Source organism: Alexandromys fortis, unplaced genomic scaffold (genome assembly GCF_014885135.2).
Source record: "Alexandromys fortis isolate MF-2015 unplaced genomic scaffold, M_Fortis_MF-2015_v1.1 scaffold_55, whole genome shotgun sequence".
Classification (NCBI taxonomy): domain Eukaryota; kingdom Metazoa; phylum Chordata; class Mammalia; order Rodentia; family Cricetidae; genus Alexandromys; species Alexandromys fortis.
The window spans coordinates 4,967,291-4,986,288 of record NW_026067936.1 but is presented as its reverse complement, the minus strand read 5'-3'; the positions used below and the strand labels follow the sequence as shown (position 1 = coordinate 4,986,288).

General features: G+C 41.1%; 1 protein-coding gene across 2 annotated transcripts in view; it reads left to right on the top strand.

Annotated features, from left to right (window-relative positions):
* Positions 1-18,998, top strand: part of Unc5d (unc-5 netrin receptor D) — a 506,477-nt gene that overhangs the window by 400,282 nt on the left and 87,197 nt on the right. For both annotated transcript variants that reach the window (XM_050146838.1, XM_050146837.1), the window contains exons 5-7: positions 3,125-3,305; positions 4,143-4,310; positions 5,939-6,103. In XM_050146838.1, coding sequence (XP_050002795.1) covers positions 3,125-3,305; positions 4,143-4,310; positions 5,939-6,103 — 514 coding nt within the window. The remainder of the gene's footprint in view (positions 1-3,124; positions 3,306-4,142; positions 4,311-5,938; positions 6,104-18,998) is intronic.

The window sequence follows — 18,998 nt, the reverse complement described above, 5'->3', positions numbered from 1 at the left end:
ACTAGGCTTGGCTGTCTGGCAAGGGAGTTTAGGGAACCCCATGTCATCACTGTCCTAACACTGAGATTACAAGCATGCACCCCAACACTGGATTTTTTTTTTTTTTTTTGGTTTTTCGAGACAGGGTTTCTCTGTGGTTTTGGAGCCTGTCCTGGAACTAGCTCTTGTAGACCAGGCTGGTCTCGAACTCACAGAGATCCGCCTGCCTCTGCCTCCCAAGTGCTGGGATTAAAGGCGTGTGCCACCACCGCCCGGCCCAACACTGGATTTTTAAGGTGGGTTCTGGTGGTGGTCCTCAAGCTTACAAGGCAAATGATGTACCAACTGAGCTATATCCATAGTCCAGGAAAATTATATTATCATTTGACTTATTACTAGTGATGTATAATACATACTATTTAATTATCATATGCATCATAATGTTATTTCTCTAATGAGCTATATATTTATCTTCATGTCATATTCCTAAGTGAATTCTCACCAAGTTTAAAGAGGGTTGAGTTTATTTATATTATTTTCCTCATATTATCCATATTGACCATTTTTTCATTGAATTTATAATACAATTGGCCTAGTTTATTTCATTTGTGCTTGTTTTTCTCTGTAGATTTTAAATCTGCAGGTAGGTCTCTACTTGGAGACTATGTTTTGAATTCCTCTGGGCCACTTATTCAGGGAAGATGTCTTAGCTCCCAGACACTGAGGATCTTGGGTTCTGTCTCCAAGACCTCTGCCCACAAGGTTCTGTACTCTAGAATAGAGTTGCTTATAAACAGTCACAGGGCATGCCTGCCTCTCCACCATCTGTGTAAGAAGAACATGGAAACAGGGACAACACACAGAAAAGGCTTCCCAAGCACTACCAAAGACAAAGTTCAGGAATTAACACTCTAACAGGCACTTTCCAGCAGAATTTCTGAGCCAGGAGAGTGGAGGCAGAGCAGGAGCTCTCAGACATACTTTGTTGACCATTTTGTTGTATACAATGAGTTAGGGGTGGGAGTGATTTAAAACCCACTAATTCTGTTTACCCTGAAGGAAGCCTTTGTCTCAGAGGTTGCTGACTATGTTTCTTGATCTCATCTTTTGTTAAGGATATGGATTCCTTTCCTTGTTTATGTCTTGTCATTCAAAGTAAGACCTTGGAGGGAAGTTGCGCTCTCGGTTTGGGAAAATGGATTTGCCTAGCCCTCAATACAATCTCCGATACTCAGTCTGTGCTTGCATTACTTGCTGTATGGATAATCAAATGACTATGTCAGTGGGAAATTAAAGACATTGTGTCATAGACTGAAATCCACGTGAACTATAGAGCGGATTTCTCTACACTGTGTTGTTTAATAGAGCCATACTCCTCGGCTCTGCATGATTGATAACTGGTGACTGTCCAGGATAGATCACAGTGGTGCCTGGAGGGATTCATGGGGTTGCCACTGCAATGTGCTCCTTATCTCATGGTCTGTGTAACTCGGATGTTGCAGCTCTCTATTATTTTGAAGCTCCAGGGTCTCTACTTTTGCCATTTGGTATTGTTTTCTTCTTAAATTGCCTCCTCGATGGGTTGATTTTAGATGATAACTTTTGATATCTGAACATTCATGAATTGGCAATACCTGGTGAAAATATCAGAGAACCATGATTAAGTTTTCATCTGGTAAATAACTCCCCTTTTTTAGAGACAGGCGCATCTTTGCTGTGCCAAACTTTTATATGACAGATACAACTTACTGATGATAAATGTTAAATCTTTAGGTTTAAAAACAAAACTAAATGATGCATCTTAAGCCAATACCAACTCTCAATTAGCTACGCTAATAGTGAGCCATGCATGGCGGGATGTTCCCTGTTCTACATGTTCTCTGTGTTCTTGTTAGCATAATCACTGCCATTGGAAGAGTAACCCAAATCTCTCTCTCTCTCTCTCTCTCTCTCTCTCTCTCTCTCTCTCTCTCCTCTCTTCTCTCTTTCTCTCTCTCTACTCAAATCTTGGGAATCCTGATTCTATGATAAATTATACTTTCCATACATTTATTAGGTTATTTTGCTTTATATATGCTGATATCCTGATCTAAATGTCATGTTTGGCCATGGTATCACAAGACAGTAAAGATGTTTTAATTTAGAGCAAAGAACAAAGAGGGAAGGGACACAGTTATACCATAGGAAAACCACCATGCTCATGGATCCAAGAACAAAGTATTGTGCACCTACATTGGGGAAGAATAAGGAAAGGGGAATAGAATAGTAGAATGGTAGCATCATGCTAGATGACCTAGGAGTGAATTGTGTTGTACCTCCATTGGGGAAGAATAAGTAATGGGGAACCTGCCTATATGTCTTCCTGATGTGGTCCAGGAATAAAAGCTGAGTAGCTGTAGGACCCAAGTGGAATTAGTGCTCTAAATTCTAAAACCCAGATGGGTTCTACTGAACCTTTGCAGAAATAACCCAGAAAGATAACTCTCCAACTCTGGCAAATTTTGAACTTTTAAAAGTTTGATCCTCTGATTTCTCGTACTGCATTTCTTCAGTTTGACTGTATCATCAGGTTTCTATTAAAACTTACATGGAAACATATTGACTTCAAACTTTGTCCACTAAAGTATTCTCTTAGCAATAAGTACAAGTCCAACATTGATGTGTTGATTTTTCTAAGTTACATTGCCCAGCTTGGAAATAACATCATCATCATCGACATCATCATCATCGACATCATCATCATCGACATCATCATCATCATTATCATCATCACCATCACCAATATCATCATGACTATCTTCTTCTTCATCATCATCATCATCATCATCACTGGGTTTCTAAAAAAAAGAAAGAAAAAAATGACCTACAGTAGTCATTACTTTTCTGTTACAATTTTATAAAATGGGTCAAAATATTTAGAGTATTTAAGGTTTTTTCCCTACATTCAGTTTGTTAACTTAAGTGTCTATTTCCCAAATAGAACGAGATTTACTCAGTAAGCAGACAGGAATGCAAAACAGAGTAGTCACCACACCTCTGTGTGTTATATCCATTTCTCTCCTAGAGTACACAAATGCACACCTTCTACTCTTGGAAGAAAGTCTGTTCTTGTGATAACTTATGAACATATTTTTTCTGCATGTAGGTGGAATGGCTGAAAAACGAGGAGCCCATTGATTCTGAACAGGATGAGAACATTGACACCAGGGCTGACCATAACCTGATCATCAGGCAGGCCCGGCTCTCAGATTCAGGGAATTATACCTGTATGGCAGCCAACATCGTGGCCAAGAGGAGGAGCCTGTCAGCAACTGTGGTGGTTTACGGTAAGACCAGCCCAAAGGCTAGGAAGGGCTAGGGAGGGCTAAACACAGAGATGTAGAGAGCTATGTACTATGTTAAAATCTCTAGACCAAGAGCTTAGAGGCCCCTGGGTCATCCACCACAGTGCTGTCCTGCCTCTCTCCTGTGTCAGGTGAGAAAACATCCCTAACATGGTGAATGTGTTTGCTGGTCCATTCAGTCTTGGACTGTTGTGAGACAGTCGGTGGTATTTTCAATCTTTCTCTCTCTCTAAAATAATAAAATGGTGGGTTGTTTCCTCCATGGTGTTTATATTTTGAAAGCATCATAGTGGGCAATTTTGACTCCCCACCCTTCCCAAATTCAGATGCCCACCACACCCATATCTTCTCAGACATTCTGGCAGTCAATTCCTTTCTTACCAGATGAAATGCACCGAAAAAAAAATAGCACTGTTTGCTGATGATCTCAGGCATTGTATTAAAACATTTTCTAGTTATTTAAGTAAAGGCATTTCTTTCCACAATAGAGGAGCCCAGGGAATTGTTTTCAAAGCACTTAAAAGTAATAGAAATTCAAATGCTGATATTTTCTTCTTATACTCTGGATGGTCAAGTGCCTTAGAGAGTTCCCGTTTTTAATAGTTCTCTGCAAAGCCAACTCTCTAGATTCCTCTCACAGAAGGGTAGAAGCATGAGGACCATGGTTGACTCACAACAGGGCAGCAAGAGGGATGGACTCGGCACCATCTCTTCTCCAGATCCCCGACTCACAGCACCTGGCTCAGTGGCTAGCACATAGTAGGCAATCAGTACAAACCTCTCTCCTCTTTTTCTCCCCTCCCCACTTTTGTCTCTCAGTGAATGGAGGCTGGTCTTCCTGGACAGAGTGGTCAGCCTGCAATGTTCGCTGTGGGAGAGGATGGCAGAAACGTTCCCGGACCTGCACCAACCCCGCTCCTCTCAATGGTGGGGCCTTTTGTGAGGGAATGTCAGTGCAGAAAATAACGTGCACTGCTCTTTGTCCTGGTGAGATATACACAGATTCCCTTCTCCTTCTAATCTGCCCATGCTACTAAGTTGTGGTGCAAGCAATGTGCCCTGTCCTCCAAAGTCACCCTGGTCCAAGGTCCGAGGCTATTGCCTCTGTCCAAAGTGCTGATACTGAATTCATTGTAACAGAGAGAACATGGGTAAAACTCTTCTATGCAAGGCTTGTGGTAGCAAAGTTTGGTTGGACCAAGCCACCAGCTTCTACCCTTGATTTTCCCACTTGATGGCATGTATTTGAGTAAAGTAACCAGGGATTGGGTCACCTGCCTTCAAGCACAAAAAAAAAAAAAAATCAACTACCCAAAACTTGACCTTTTATCAGTTTCTGCTTGGCATTTATTAGCGATATAATTGGCAGAGATTGTTCGCTACACAGGTGTGTATTTGCACCTGGCCTGCACTTGTCTTTTTTTCCAAACAGTAGAAGATCCCATTTACAGAATGTGTCTCCTATCAGTTCCTTTGCTGTCTCTTCCTGGCTGTAACCCAGCAATCCAAAGAGAACGGCATGAGGTGGAAAGGTGGCTTTCTTTACGGAAAGCTGGTCCTCCCAAACGGAGAACGGAACTGCTCCCGAGTTTCACACGCACCACACCGGTTTAATTTGAAGGACCTGGGACCAGAGCCTCGTGTCTTTGAATTTTCAATTTGAGTTTCTCGAGAAGCTGAGGTGGGACTCTGCCCCACAGCGTGTGTGCAGAGTTTAATTTGTCCTTGTATTTCATATACATTTATTGAGTGCTTACTATGTGCCAGGTACTGTGCAGGACACTTTCATACCTGCCATACCATCTGTCTCTCCATTGTGACCTTATTGTTCCCAGATGACAGACATGGAAAATGGAAACCACGTGACTTACCTTCTATGCTGACAAGTTTGCCAAACTAAGACTGGGACTCAGAAATTTGGGGGCAACATTAAATCATTTTTTTTAATTTTTTTCTCTATTTTTTTTACTAATTGGTTTAGATTAAAACTTGCAAGATCTTAACCTACATAGGCATGGTGAAAACTATTCCTAGGAGGTAATAGGGCAATTGCCTCAAACATCTGTCCTAGTCTCCTGGGCTGGTATTTAATGGAATTAAGTTCAGTCTGCTCATTTCAATGTGCAGCAGCAATCTATGACCCAAGAAATTCTATTTCTGGAGGTTCTGCCATCTTGGGGTTTCACTGACCTGTTTTCCATTTAACACTATCAGTTCATGTGGGTTTAGCTTTTTATTGTTTAGGGGATTTGGGGACTTAAAGTCAGTCTACTCTATTACCATCCTAAACTATAAGCCCAGACTACATCAACGGACATCCCGTGGTACTGCACATAGCTACCTGTCCACCAGTAATGCTCTTGGATAAGAAAAGGATGAATAATGCCATTATTAACCAACTCAAAGATACCAGTCACTCAACTGTTTGCCTAAATTCTACCATTAGGGTCTTATCCTAATATAGCTTTAATTAGAAAAGACACTGGAGAATAAAGATACCCTGATCTCCCCTCAGTTTGGTTTTCTTGGGTTGGTGGTCTGTTTAACGTGTGGGGCAAGTTTCACAATAGTTGCTGATTCCTGCTAACGGTGGCCTCTGATACTTTCCTTTGAAGTGGATGGCAGCTGGGAAGTGTGGAGCGAATGGTCAGTCTGCAGCCCAGAGTGTGAGCATCTCCGCATCCGTGAGTGCACAGCTCCACCCCCAAGAAATGGGGGCAAGTTCTGTGAAGGTCTCAGCCAGGAATCTGAAAACTGCACAGATGGCCTCTGCATTCTAGGTAACACTGTTTATTTTATGTCTTTAGTATTTGTGGGTGAGAAACATATTTGTATGTTTCCAGAAGAATGTCCCAATCATTAGCTTGGTTTAGTAAAACGCCAGAAAGCTACTCACCAGAAATGAAAATGAATATGTATAAATGACTGAAAACTGCATGGGTAGATTTTTGGTATTGGTAAAGTAGCGCTATTGTTTTTTAATTTTTTGATGCATTGGAGGTAGAAGCTGGAACATTGTGTGTGCTAGACAAATTCTCTATTACTGGACTACATCATTAGGCCAAGATGGAGTGACTGCAAATGCTACTAAGATATTTCCAAAGAAAGAATTTTCAATATCTGAAACTTTTAGAAGCAACCACTTTTAAGTTTAGTGAAGCCCTTATACTAATTGCTGTGAATTTGCATCTCTGAATAACATTACAAAACTTTAAAATTCTTAAGATATCTTTGGAGTTCAAGGTTTCTGTCAAGGAAAACACATTGCAGCTTTACCTGGTCAGTGGTGGAGGGAGGGTGAATAACCCATGATGGCAGAGGTTTTGTCTCACATTGGTCTGGTAAAGCAGGGGATGGAATGTCCCTCTCTAAATTCCCAGGCTTTTGTTTTATTTCTGATATCAACTGTTACTCCCTCTACGTGTCTCTCAGCCTAAGTGTGAAAGGTCTGGAAGGATCTTATCCATTCAAGGAGAGGCTGCTTTTAATATGGTGCCCTCTTTGATTCACATGGTGACTCTGGACAGCACACTTAACTTCTTTTACTATAAGTACCAAAGCGTATATTCACTTTCAGTTATTAGCAAAGACCATATGTTGACAGAAAGCATCCGACTCTTTGATGAGAGAGTATACACTCAAAAAATCCCCACTCACATGAACTAAACACTTTCAGTTCCTTTAAAGTGATACGGGCACCATCGATGTTCTTTAGAACTAGGTTGCTTATTTAAAGATTCCTTGCAAAGAAATACCACATCGTAGTAGGTTGTGATCAATTTGTGTATGATGCTGTTCATTAGGAAAAATGACAACGTGAAGGAAGTACTTCTGTTGGATCCATTTCCGTGCACTCAGGTGACTGGGTGCTCTTGAAGGCAAGCACATACTAAGTGTTGCATTTTCAGAATAAATCTGCATGGTTTGTGCATTGTTTAAAATGACTAACACATTATAATCAACCCATTGATACCTGCATTGCCTTTATTCCGGGATAGAATTATCCAGTACCAGCATATGTCAGACCCAGTGCAAGAGGTGCTGATCACTGACGATGTAGCCAGAAAGTTCACTGTTAGAACTTCTGGGCTCACTGTTAAGAACCAGCCTTCTACATCTGCACACCCTCAATAGTAAGATGGCTAAGGAAATGAGTTTCTGACAATGCTTGAATACCACCAAACTTTTATGAATTGTGGCTGCCTTCTCACATTGTGGGTATGTTTTCAAAGTGATACAGTTAGGATTATGGATTTCATATGCCTTCTAAGAGATGATGTCTAAGCTATTTGGCTTCTGGATGAATTTTAGATAACGGTAGTAATAAGCTTACCTATAAATCATATATTGGACTTGAATATACGACTTTAGGCTTGGTTGTCTATGATGTAATCTGAGAGGTATTGAAGACATAGTGTTTAGCTCTTAATGTAAGAAAGAAAGGTTTTCTTGTGTGCGAATATTACTTGTATTTGTGTCATGATTCATGCTTACTTATCAGCTAAGTAAGAGTCCTGTTTAAGGCTAGAAGGCATGATCAGCATTGCTAGTGAACTGCTCGGGGTAGATCCCACGTTAAATCTGAGCTGGCCAGTAGTCAATATTCTCCCAATAAATAGAATCAGCAAGATCACACATGTGATCCCAGCCTCTAGGGTCAAGGGTCAGGCAATAAGATTGTGAGGTTATGACTATGTATATTAAAGAGGGAGACCCCATTACAAAATAACAAAAATTGAGTATAATTCAACAAGAAAACTAATAAATGAATGGAGCGGAACGGGAGGTTTGTGCGATAGGAAAGGGAAGGATTGAAGGGAAGGAAATAGAAGGAAAGGAGGAAAAGGTAATTGAAGTTTGGAAGGCTGACTTGCCAAGATATCTCAATCAGTGTCCCAGTCCCAAGTCCTGTGGCTGGCTGACTGCTACAGAGCCAATAAGATACAATGTCAAAGGCCAAAGGGCAGGGAGAGCTAGCATTTCACTTTGGAAACAGTCTGAAAGAGGACAATTGTATATCGCTTCTGGTAGGGTCAGCCTTCCCTTTTTGTTTTGTCTTGTTTCTCTCTGTAAGTCTTTAACTGATTGGATGAGTACTATTTGTGCTAAAACATTTCATGTGCTTTAATGAGTCTCAAGACTGAAAGGTTACATCATCACCAACACTCTCACACAAGTGTCCAGAATAGCACAAACCCTGAGAGCTACAGATTCAAGGCAGCTCAAGTCAAGTGGACACATAAAATTACTCATCACAAGCGTGTATGTACTTGCTAATTTTTAAGGGGTAGTCTTTCATCTCCTAGGGAGTTGTTGGCCATCATTCAGACAGTGGCTTTAGGTGATTTATTGATTGAAGAAACCCTTTCCCTGGGCACTGGCCATGTGTAGGTTTAATTACATAGAGGCGGCTTCCTGATTACCCAATTATCATCTTGCTATAACGGAAATAAAGTAACCAGAAAGACACCAGGACACCAAGGCTTGCACTATTCTGTGCTTTTGAGGAAGGCAACTCCGTTAAATCACCCATGAGCTGAAAACGCAAATGAGTTTTCCTCCTGCCATTCAGTTTCTTCACTCCACCGAGGCATGGCTGTTTGGAGCCTCTCATGCATTCGCATATGTGTATTAGGAGATCTGAAATATCAGGACTGTAAGGAACTCAGTGAGCAATATTTTTCGTGTAAAAACAGAATGGGGGAGTGAGTGACCTTAGAGGAGAATGAGCTGCATCTGCAGTCTGCATATCAGTTGGAAAGGGTTTACTAGTCAGAACAGCAGGACCGACTGATTCTGTCTTTCTAGACAGAAGGTGCAGCCCACTATTCACGGAATGAGCACCATTTCACTGTCTTTGTGGGAAGCAGTCCAGTTGGATGATACCATTATTACCACATGCTACTCCTTCATACTGCTTTTGGTGAAATAGCTGGGCTCTCAGGGTTGCGCCAAACAAGGTTGCCTTTGATTAAGATAGCATTTGGCAACATCTTTGCAAAAACAGCACCTTTGTTGAAGGATCTAGGTCATGTAGCAATGTGAGTATTTCCTTCACATTAATTCTTTTCCCTATGTGCCGTGCCAAACATGACCCTGTGGCTCCTTCTTTTGGAAGGCTGACAATGACATTGTTCAGCTCTTGGATGGCCTTCAATGATTTGATTTTACTTAGCCTTCACCAGTGTACCTGAAACTCTTCTGTTATCCTGCGGGCTCTGTTTCTCCTCCAGATGGAGCTGCCAGCTCTGAATGATCACCTTAATATTTGGGTATGATTGTTGCTTGGTCACTTGTGGCTGAATCACAGAGACTTAAAGTGATGCTCTCATAGATGGCCACACCTAAGTGCTCTCAACAAGAGGATAAATGCCTCAAGACAAAGAAAATGGGACTTTTCTCAAGTAGAGGTGAATGCATGGACTTAAGTTGGTAACACAAACTGGACATCCAAACCCTTTATGTTTGAAAATTGCCATTTCCCAGAAGAAAGATCATTATGGGCATGATTGGCAGGAAAGGAAGGCTTGGGTGGCATGCTTTCTGAACTTAGACAGAACCTTGTAGCTGTCTGACCATCATCCTTTCCTTATTCAGCACATCCTCTGTGTGTTGAGAATCACAGTCAGGACAAAGTAACCTGTGCGTTCCTCATGGACAGGAACAGAAAGATTAGATGGTGGCTGTTTCGCTTGATCCTTTGGGATGGAAGCCACCTTCTCTGTGGCTTTTTTTTTTCTTCCAGTAAAAAGAGAAGGGAGGGCTTTGGCTTGAGAAGATTAAATGGATCTGCTTCAGAAGAAGGGATTAGCCTCTAAATGGGTGGTGTGACTAAAGCCAAAGAAATGCCACCAGGGACGTAAAGAGAGAAGAAATGTCTGAGGCACTGCTACCTGTAAACTGATCTGTTCTTCCTGTGGAGGTAGGGCACAGGTCACCTCAATATTGACAGCTTAGAAAAGGACAATTAAGTTAAATGGTGATTTGTTTTCATTTCTGATAGGCACATTAATAAGAAAGTTTGAATGGATACTTAAGAAGCCACATAATGGCATCTGTATAAGAGTGGTTCAAATAAACATTCCCAAGTCCCAGCTAGTAACATAACCACTTTGCTTATTGAGCATTCCACCTAGCCAACCTGAGGAAGCTCCTGAAAAGGTGACCTTTCAATCACATGAAAATAATAGTTGCTTTGTTAAGAATTTTCTCTGGCCTCATTGTTATCTGTTACAGTAATTGCCAGCCCTTCCCCTTATTTCATATTTACTGAGTGAGAGACATTTTATTTTGGAATAGCTCAGAGCATCTGAAGTAACCATTACTATTTTTGAAACCTCCTATTTTTTGCCAGTGGTTTATCTGGAACATCTAATTATTTATATAAGATTATAACAGACACGTGTCCCATTACCAACACCAAACTCATCTATTTCTTTCTGTGGGCAAAGGCTGGGGAATAATAGTGGAATTACAGTTGCTGTTAGCTGATCTTAAAGTTCAGAACGGGGTGCACTGCATAACCGCTTAGTTTAAGCATAAGGTCTACATAACAAAGACATGAAAATGACATCACCGAGTTAACGTTCTAACACAATGTATTCTTAGATGGTCATCAAGTAGCCTACTGCTTACAGATTCTTCCCAAGTGGTTTGAAAATTGAAAGAAACAACTCCCATTCCGTGTAGAGTACAAAGGGACTAGGTCTCCGTGATGAAATGCTCGCTAGTATGCATGGCATGAGGCGTTAGATTCCGTTTCCCGTGCTATAAACAACTCAAAATCCAGCAGTGACTCACATCAATAGCGCTGTTCCTTTTGAAGAAGGTCATGGTAGCTTGCCTTTCTGCATAGCAAATGATTGATTAATTGATGGTTGCCTTTGTGTGTGCCGTACGGTAACTGTGGGGATTATGTTGCAGACATGTGGGAGTCATAAGGATGAAGATTTGGGCACACGCGCAGTCATTGGGCAGATTAGTCACAACATCTCCCATACATGGCCCCATTGTGAGGACCCCCCGATAAGAAGATTGGTATTTAGCAAACTTTCTGGAGAGAGTGAATCAACTTCAGGCTCAGGTTCCTATTGGGTATAATTTAAAAAGAAAACCCACCAGAAGCATTGCACTCCTCATGTGTCATAATGGAAGTATTCCTTTAAATCCTACAAAGCTGAAACTTTTTTTAAAACTTTCACTCATGTGCTACATTCTGGGTTGAATTGGGCATTTAAAAGGATGGATAGATAGGCAGATAGATAGATAGATAGATAGATAGATAGATAGATAGATAGATACATACATACATACATACATACATACATACATGCATACACCATAGGCAATGAATGAAAGATAGGTAGGTAGATAGATGCAATGAATGGCCATAGGACTTCCTCCCCTTGTTATCTACCCACTATATACTTTTTTGATTTTGCCTTTTTCATAAATAAAAAGATGTGCTTTGTTTTAGAATGCAATCCCCTTTCCAAATAAGGATTGGCCTTCATCCACTGGGCCATGGTTGATGTGCGCTTTTAAAAGTCTCTCCCCTTATTATAAGCTAGCTCTGAAAGAGTTAAAAGGCCTTTTGCCACCAGGGAATTTTCCGTGGGTCAACTTCTTTTCTTTATTTCCCCATGGATCTCTGCTGCCTGCAACATATCCTGACACATTAGCTCAGCTGAGAATGCTTTTCCTGGCTTCTCTTTCTCTCCCTTTATCTACTTTCACCTATTCCTATCCACTCCTCCCAAGGATCTTGTGATGCCTTTTTCCACTCTGCCTAAAAACTGGCCAAGGGATTAGGCAGGACATGTGATGCAGTACTTTAGCAAGAATGTATGGAAGTTTCTTTGCCTCAGGCTCATCTCGTTAAATTGCTTCCTATCATGAGAAGACGGAAAGAAAAACCTTAAATATAAAGAAAATGGACCCTGAAAATAATTTGGGGCAACTGGAGAGTAAGGTGACTGTGTTCACAAACAGGGTTACTTATAGAAAATCAACACAAATGAGAAAATGCAACAGTAGCACACACACACACACACACACACACACACACAGCCCTAAAGAAACAAGACAGGTCTGTGACAATGCATAATGCTGAAATACAATCCTGACAATGATTTAAAATGTTTTTCATAGAACCCAGGAGCAGACTGAATGTAAATCCACTGGAAAGAAAAGAGAAAACTTATGTGGCATCCCCAACAGGTAGTGTCAGCACAGTGACTCTGTACTTGAGATTGTGGGAAGGAGAAAAGGGCAAGCTTCCCGAAGTCAGGCAGCAAGGAGGGAACTGGCTGAAGGCATCCAAAAGCATAGCTAAAGAGCCTTCCAAGGTCCTCTGTGATTATGAGTGAAAACTGGTCATTCTCTTTCCAAATGACTAGAAATGGGTGTGAATGTAGGCTTGACGTCAATAAAAGTGAACCCTCCCACAGCTTAAACATCCATCCCAAGGCTAAGAGCAGGTTGAAGAATCCAGGCTGTTTGGCCAGGTTTCTTGAGTTCTAATTATGATTGAATTTCCTGAATGGAACTCCCTAAGCCAATGTTTAAGTTTTACTAAGCCTAAATGTGCTAATCTATAAAGAGAAATTATTATATTATTAGCTGTCTTCTTGAGAAGATGCAGCCCCTGGAAGGCACATGCTACCCATATTAAACACTCCATTTATGCTAATTGTAAAACAACTGCACCCTGTGTACATGATTTTTAATAAAGAGAATTTTGTGGCAAGAAAAAATATAACATTGTTCATCTTCTTAAAATCTATCAATAGTATGTCATTTAAATATTTTCTAATGTAGCTGGTTAGCATGTTTCTAATAAAATGAGGTATACATATCATTAAAGTGTGTGAGAGAACATGCATATGTCCTTTACTTAAACTATTTTGAGTCATAATTTGGGGAATACTGTTGGTTCAGAAAAGCAGTGTTTAGGAGAACGTGTGTAGTTCATGACGAATCTTAAAATGCATCTTTCCTCAGCACTTCTGGCAAGCCACTAAATGAATACTTCTCAGTTCTCTTGCCTGAACTTGTCCTAAGGATGTGGTCCCTAAGGCCACAACCAGCTCTATCATTTTGTGATGTTGACAGTCACAAAGCATAGGAAGGCTCAGGAGAGAGAAGAAGACATGCCACCTGCCTGGCTGACCCATAAGGCAAGACTGACAGTCCCCCCACACCACGAGAGAGATGCTCAGGTTTGCAGACTCATCAGAAACACCTGCTTTCTAGTGGTTTGACAGCAAAGACAATGTATGAAACAATCCCAAAGTCATCAATATAAACTCCAAACTCTCTCCTTGTGGGAGGAGAGGTCAAACCAAGCAGTGTGCACTTGTGGGGCTGCTGAACTTGAGGGTTTTGCAGGTCTCGGTTGTTCCTGTCCCCAGAACTTCCAAAGCGTCTCTCTTTCCACAACACAATACCTTTAGATTACCATTTATGATGTTTTTATTTGCTTGTTTGTGTATTTGTTTTTCTTTTTGTTTCATGGCTTTCAGGAGATGCTGATAACCATGGTCCTTTTCTATTAGGGAGATTTCCAGAATCTAGACTTGTCATATAAAGGATCGGGTCTATTAATTACAAATTCTAAATTTACAGTACAATTAGTTCAAGATTCAACTGCACAAAACCCTGGATTAAGAAATATTCATCTGGACTAAAGAAAGATTTAATAACTGAGTTCATAGACTTGTTGGGCTATAAAAAGAAGTGCAAGAACCCAATCATGGAGGTGATTTAAAACTGAGCAGTCTACTCTGGTACAAAATTCAGTGGCCTCCAGGGTGTGCTAAAAAGGGAATTAATCAGCATAGAGGACACCTTGTGTCTTGGTTCCACCTTTCCTCCTGAATTACATATTAAATACATGTGTGCCTTTAAGAGAACTGAGACCGATGAGACATGAACTGACGATATCAGTATCAAGACTAGTTTCCATCACCCTGGCCTCTCACTTCCCCTAGAATGATGACATCATCATACAAAAAAAGGAAATGCCCACAGTCTCAAATGTCCAGTGCATAACAATGTTATTGTTAGATGAAATGGAAAATTACTAGCAACACTTAGAAGAATACAATAGATAATAAACATACCTGAGCTAGGCGTCAAGATTCCATGGTATCGGTTCTGATATTTTGTTAACCAACTGTGACCATGGGCAAAAATCCTAATATTGTACCCTGAAAAACAACCATCAAAGCTCTGAGAATTGAAATCATTATAATTTTAGATCTTTGATATTGATCTCGCAGATGTGGGTGTGTATACAAACGCGTATGTAATGTGGAACTGCGTAAGATGTCATAGAATTTTCAGGATTCAGGCAGGCCTTTCATGTTGTTTTGAGAACTTTATGTAATTCTATCACACAAAGTTAACCGTTTGAGAGGCAGTTGCGCAGGGTACAGGACAACTTTTAATTAAGAAATAAATTGCCCTGTCCCAGTGAAAGAGGACACCAGACTCACTTGGTGCCGAATGTTGTAATTCAGTTTTCTTCGCACCCCGCATACACCCATCGTTAGAAAGCTGCCATGTCCTCAGAATGCATAAAATGTGGGAAATGTATGGACTCTCACATTCTTGTGTTTGTGATGTAACTGAGATGAAAGACTTAGCATTAAGTCAGTCTGCAAATGTTTACAGAGTACAGGTGATAAACTAGGAGGAACGGCAGTTTGATCTGTAGCAGTAAGCAAATTTGTGGCTAACAGGAGGAGTGGAGTAGCTTCAAGAACAAGATGGAGTGGTCTTGCTGGAAAAGGCCTGTAATCCCACCCCATAGGGAAATAGAGGCCAAATGGATAGATAGCTCAGAAAAATCACAAAAGAGAAAGGAGTGAGGGAGGAAGGGAGGATGCTTGGAACACAGATCTTCAGATTATAGTTTCTCTTACAGCAGGTCTTTGTGAGTCAGGTTCTATCACCCACACAGCTAGAGCCAGTTATGTTCTACGTAGTTGATCTGTCATTGATCTTTCACAACTATCCACTTCATTCCAGACTTCCCCTGGCCAACAACTAAAGGATATTCTTTAAAACAGTAGGCCACTACCATAAGCCTACATTTAGGTCAAAAGTCCCAGATAGGATTTTTTCTATCCAACATTACTGAGACGAAGTTGACAATTATAAGTTGTTTACAGTCACATTATACAGCCTGACTGTTCGATACATGACTATGTGTGAAATAACATCAGTAATTGCTTAGCACACTTGGCACCTCTCAGAAGATCTGCCCTCGGAGCCAATTCAAAGTGCACAGGGTAATATTGACCGTAGTCATGCAGATGGACATTTATTTCCAAAACTTCCTGATCGAGCTGCAATGAAACTTGGCATTTGTCAAGTATCCCTTGTAGCCCTCGCCTCACCACTAGGGCCAGCAGCAACACTTTACTCTCACGTTCTGAGTTTTGCACTTTTAGATTCCACATGGAAATGAGGCCATGCAGTATGTGTCCTCCTGTGTCTGCTTATTTCACTTAGCAGAGTGTCCCCAAGTCTTTACATGCATTATGAATGGCAGGAACTCTTCTCCAATTTTGAACAATATTTTATATTTGTATACATATATGTATACAAATATCGTATCCCATCAGCTGTCCACCGTATTTTCTGTATCCCTTTAATAGTGGGTATTTAATTATTTCTGTTTCTTTGGTATTGTGAGCAACTCTGAAGTGAACCTGGGAATATAGTTAGTTGTCTTTTCAATGTCCTAATTTTGCTATGATGTTGAAAAATACTTAAAGTATCTAGATATTACATCTGTCTTAAATGAGCACTTACTCTGGACATCTTGTCCCATTTCTGGTGATTTGATTGGTCTTTTGCAGTACTGAGGGTAGAATACAAGGTATTTTGCATGTGAGCGCAGTCTTCCCTCACTGAGCTCTGGATCAGGCTGTGTGTACTTTTGAATGTGTGTAGACATTTGCTGCAGACAAATGCAAGGGTAGCAAGGCAAAGCATCCCTGGCCCAGACAGAAGAGTTCAGCCTGCATCTTCCTTGAGGACAGAGGTGGAAACCTGCATGTTGTCACTTTGAAAGCAGTTTTGAACAGAGAGGTTTGTGGAAATTCTGAAAAGCCTTTGCAGCAGCCCTAGTACATAAGTGCCATCATAGAAAACATAGAAAACAAACCAAATCACAGACTCACTGGGAAAGTAGAGAGCATTGTGGGAACTCATCTGTTTCCTCATGAATGAGGTCATGGACCACCCAGCTTTCTGTTCGTGTATTTGTTCAGTGAACACAGTGATCATCAGGCCCATCTCTTGCTGCAAGTGACAATATTTCATCCTTTCTTACTGTTTTTATTGCACTATACATTTTTTCTCTGCTCCCCTCTCTTCCTGCCCTCTCCCCTTCTACCAACCAAATAGTATTTGATTGTGTGTATATATCATAAAATAGTTACCACAAGCTGTGGGGAGTAGGGAGCTGTATAGATGGTCTGCATACACCATGTTATAGCTAGGAAGGGAGTAGAGGGTCCAACACTAAAATTGCCATCACCAGCAGAGATGTGCTGTTTCAAAATAGCTAAAAGGGAGTATTTTGAATCTGCTCATATCAAAGAAATGATGAATGCATCCCGTAATGGGCATCCTGATCACCCTGCACAAGGCAAGGATACATTAAAACTACATTATACCGCATAACTAAATAAAGTTATATGTCAGTAAAAATTAAAACTTAGGTTGACATTAAGTCTAGAAATTTGAATGATTTAGCTCAAATTGAAACATAGAAACACCACCTGTAAGAATAGTCATTAACAATACTTATTTGTCTTAGATACGGTATTTTGAAAAAAGGAAGGGAGGAAACTGCTCTTCCTAAATGAACACTAAACAAGAGCCATAGCAGAGGGCAATTCTGGAGCCACTGTCATCAGATGTGACATGCATGAGCTGTCTGTGGCGGTGCCCTCAGACACCACCTAATTAGATGACGGGATAGGGAACAGATCTTAGGTGGAAGATGTCAGCAGGACTGTTTTTCACTTCTTAATGTGTACAAGTGGTCAACCAAGTAGACTTTTTGCCACTTGTTCCCAGAATTCCAATATTCAGGCAGATTTCTCCGAGAAGTCAGTCGTTGTCTAAGGGGCATCAGCTAGAAGATACTAGGTGGTTTTGTTCTCTGTGTGTGTATTTACTGGACCTGTATAGATGGTATTTCAAAGGGACAGTAGATTCTCATGATGCAATATGGGCTGGGAAGCTGGCAGAAGTCGCAAAGAGAGCAGAAGATTTTGACCCAGCTTGTGAAAGGGTAAACATGTGACCTTCCCTGGGTCCCCTCGGACTTATCAGGAGAGCATGAGAGATGCGTACATGCACACACACACACACAGATACACACACATACATAAGAAAGAAGAGCTCTGCCTTCCACTCTTCTATTCTGCGTTCTGCTCACTGCTCAGGTTTAAAGTGCATACAAACACTGACTGGCAGCTGTATTTCTCTGTGTGTGTGAACACTCAGTAGGTCAGAATCCTGACCCGGCAAGTCAGTGTTTGCCTGACACTCAGGCACCCTGGAGTGGTCAATGTGAAGCAAGCCTCCTGTTTGAATGATTTTTTTTCAGTGCTAACTCAGGGCATCAGGAAGGCCCTGGGACCTCCTGCAGGCTTCAGTAGCATTCTGTCTGGTATAAAACTGGCTGGTAATTATTTCTGGCTATGGGGAAAGAGGTAATGAGTTAATAAGTGAAACTCACTGATAATTAAAACTTTAGCTGTTTTTTCCCCACCTGCAAATAATAAAGCAACTTTTAATTAGCCTCTCTGAGCGGCTGTTTTGCATTTGTGTGTCTGTGGTATGATATATATCATATATATGTGTATGTATGTATATATACATATACGCATGTTTTATATATTATATATATATATATATGCGTGTGTGTGCGGTGTGTATAGGCCCAGTATTAAATAAGTATCATCCTGGTCACATCCCATTTTAATTTATTGAGGCAGGGTCTCTCACTTGAACCTGAACTCCATCCATTTGGCTAATCTATGTATTCAGCCAGCTCCAGGAACCCCCTCCCACATTCTGGGATTGCAGGGGGGCCTCCACACTCATCCAAATATGCATGTGATGCTGGGGTGCAAAGCTCAGTCCTCACTTGGGGGTGACTTCCCCACCGAGTCATTTTCCCTGTTCTCCCCATATTATTCGTGCTGTGGGTCTACAGCTGCAAAGCCCCATAGACCCAGTAGACTCCTCACCTGAAGGGATTGCAGGAGTTTAAAATGTATAAAATCAAAGCCTATAAAATAATTAGTTTTTTTTTTTTTTTTTGAGAGAGAGAGGGGAGTGACATGTGCTAATGAAGGAATCGCCAGAGTCCTCATGGACTGCGTCTCTGAGGCAGGAGGCTTTTCTGGGAGACTGGAGTGGGAAGGGGTGTCCCAAAGAGAAGCGATGCCACGAACCGAAGCTTAAAATGGGGCTGGGGGTTCGTAGATATATCTGGCAGCCGCTTGAGTTTAGTTGACAATCTATAGGAATGAACTCCTATTCGGTGTGGTGCGACCATGAAGGCAGAGCAATTGGCTATGGTCTGAGCAGCAGAGGATCAGGGTTAAATATTGCGTGCTGAGGCTAGAAGCTATTGTAACAAAT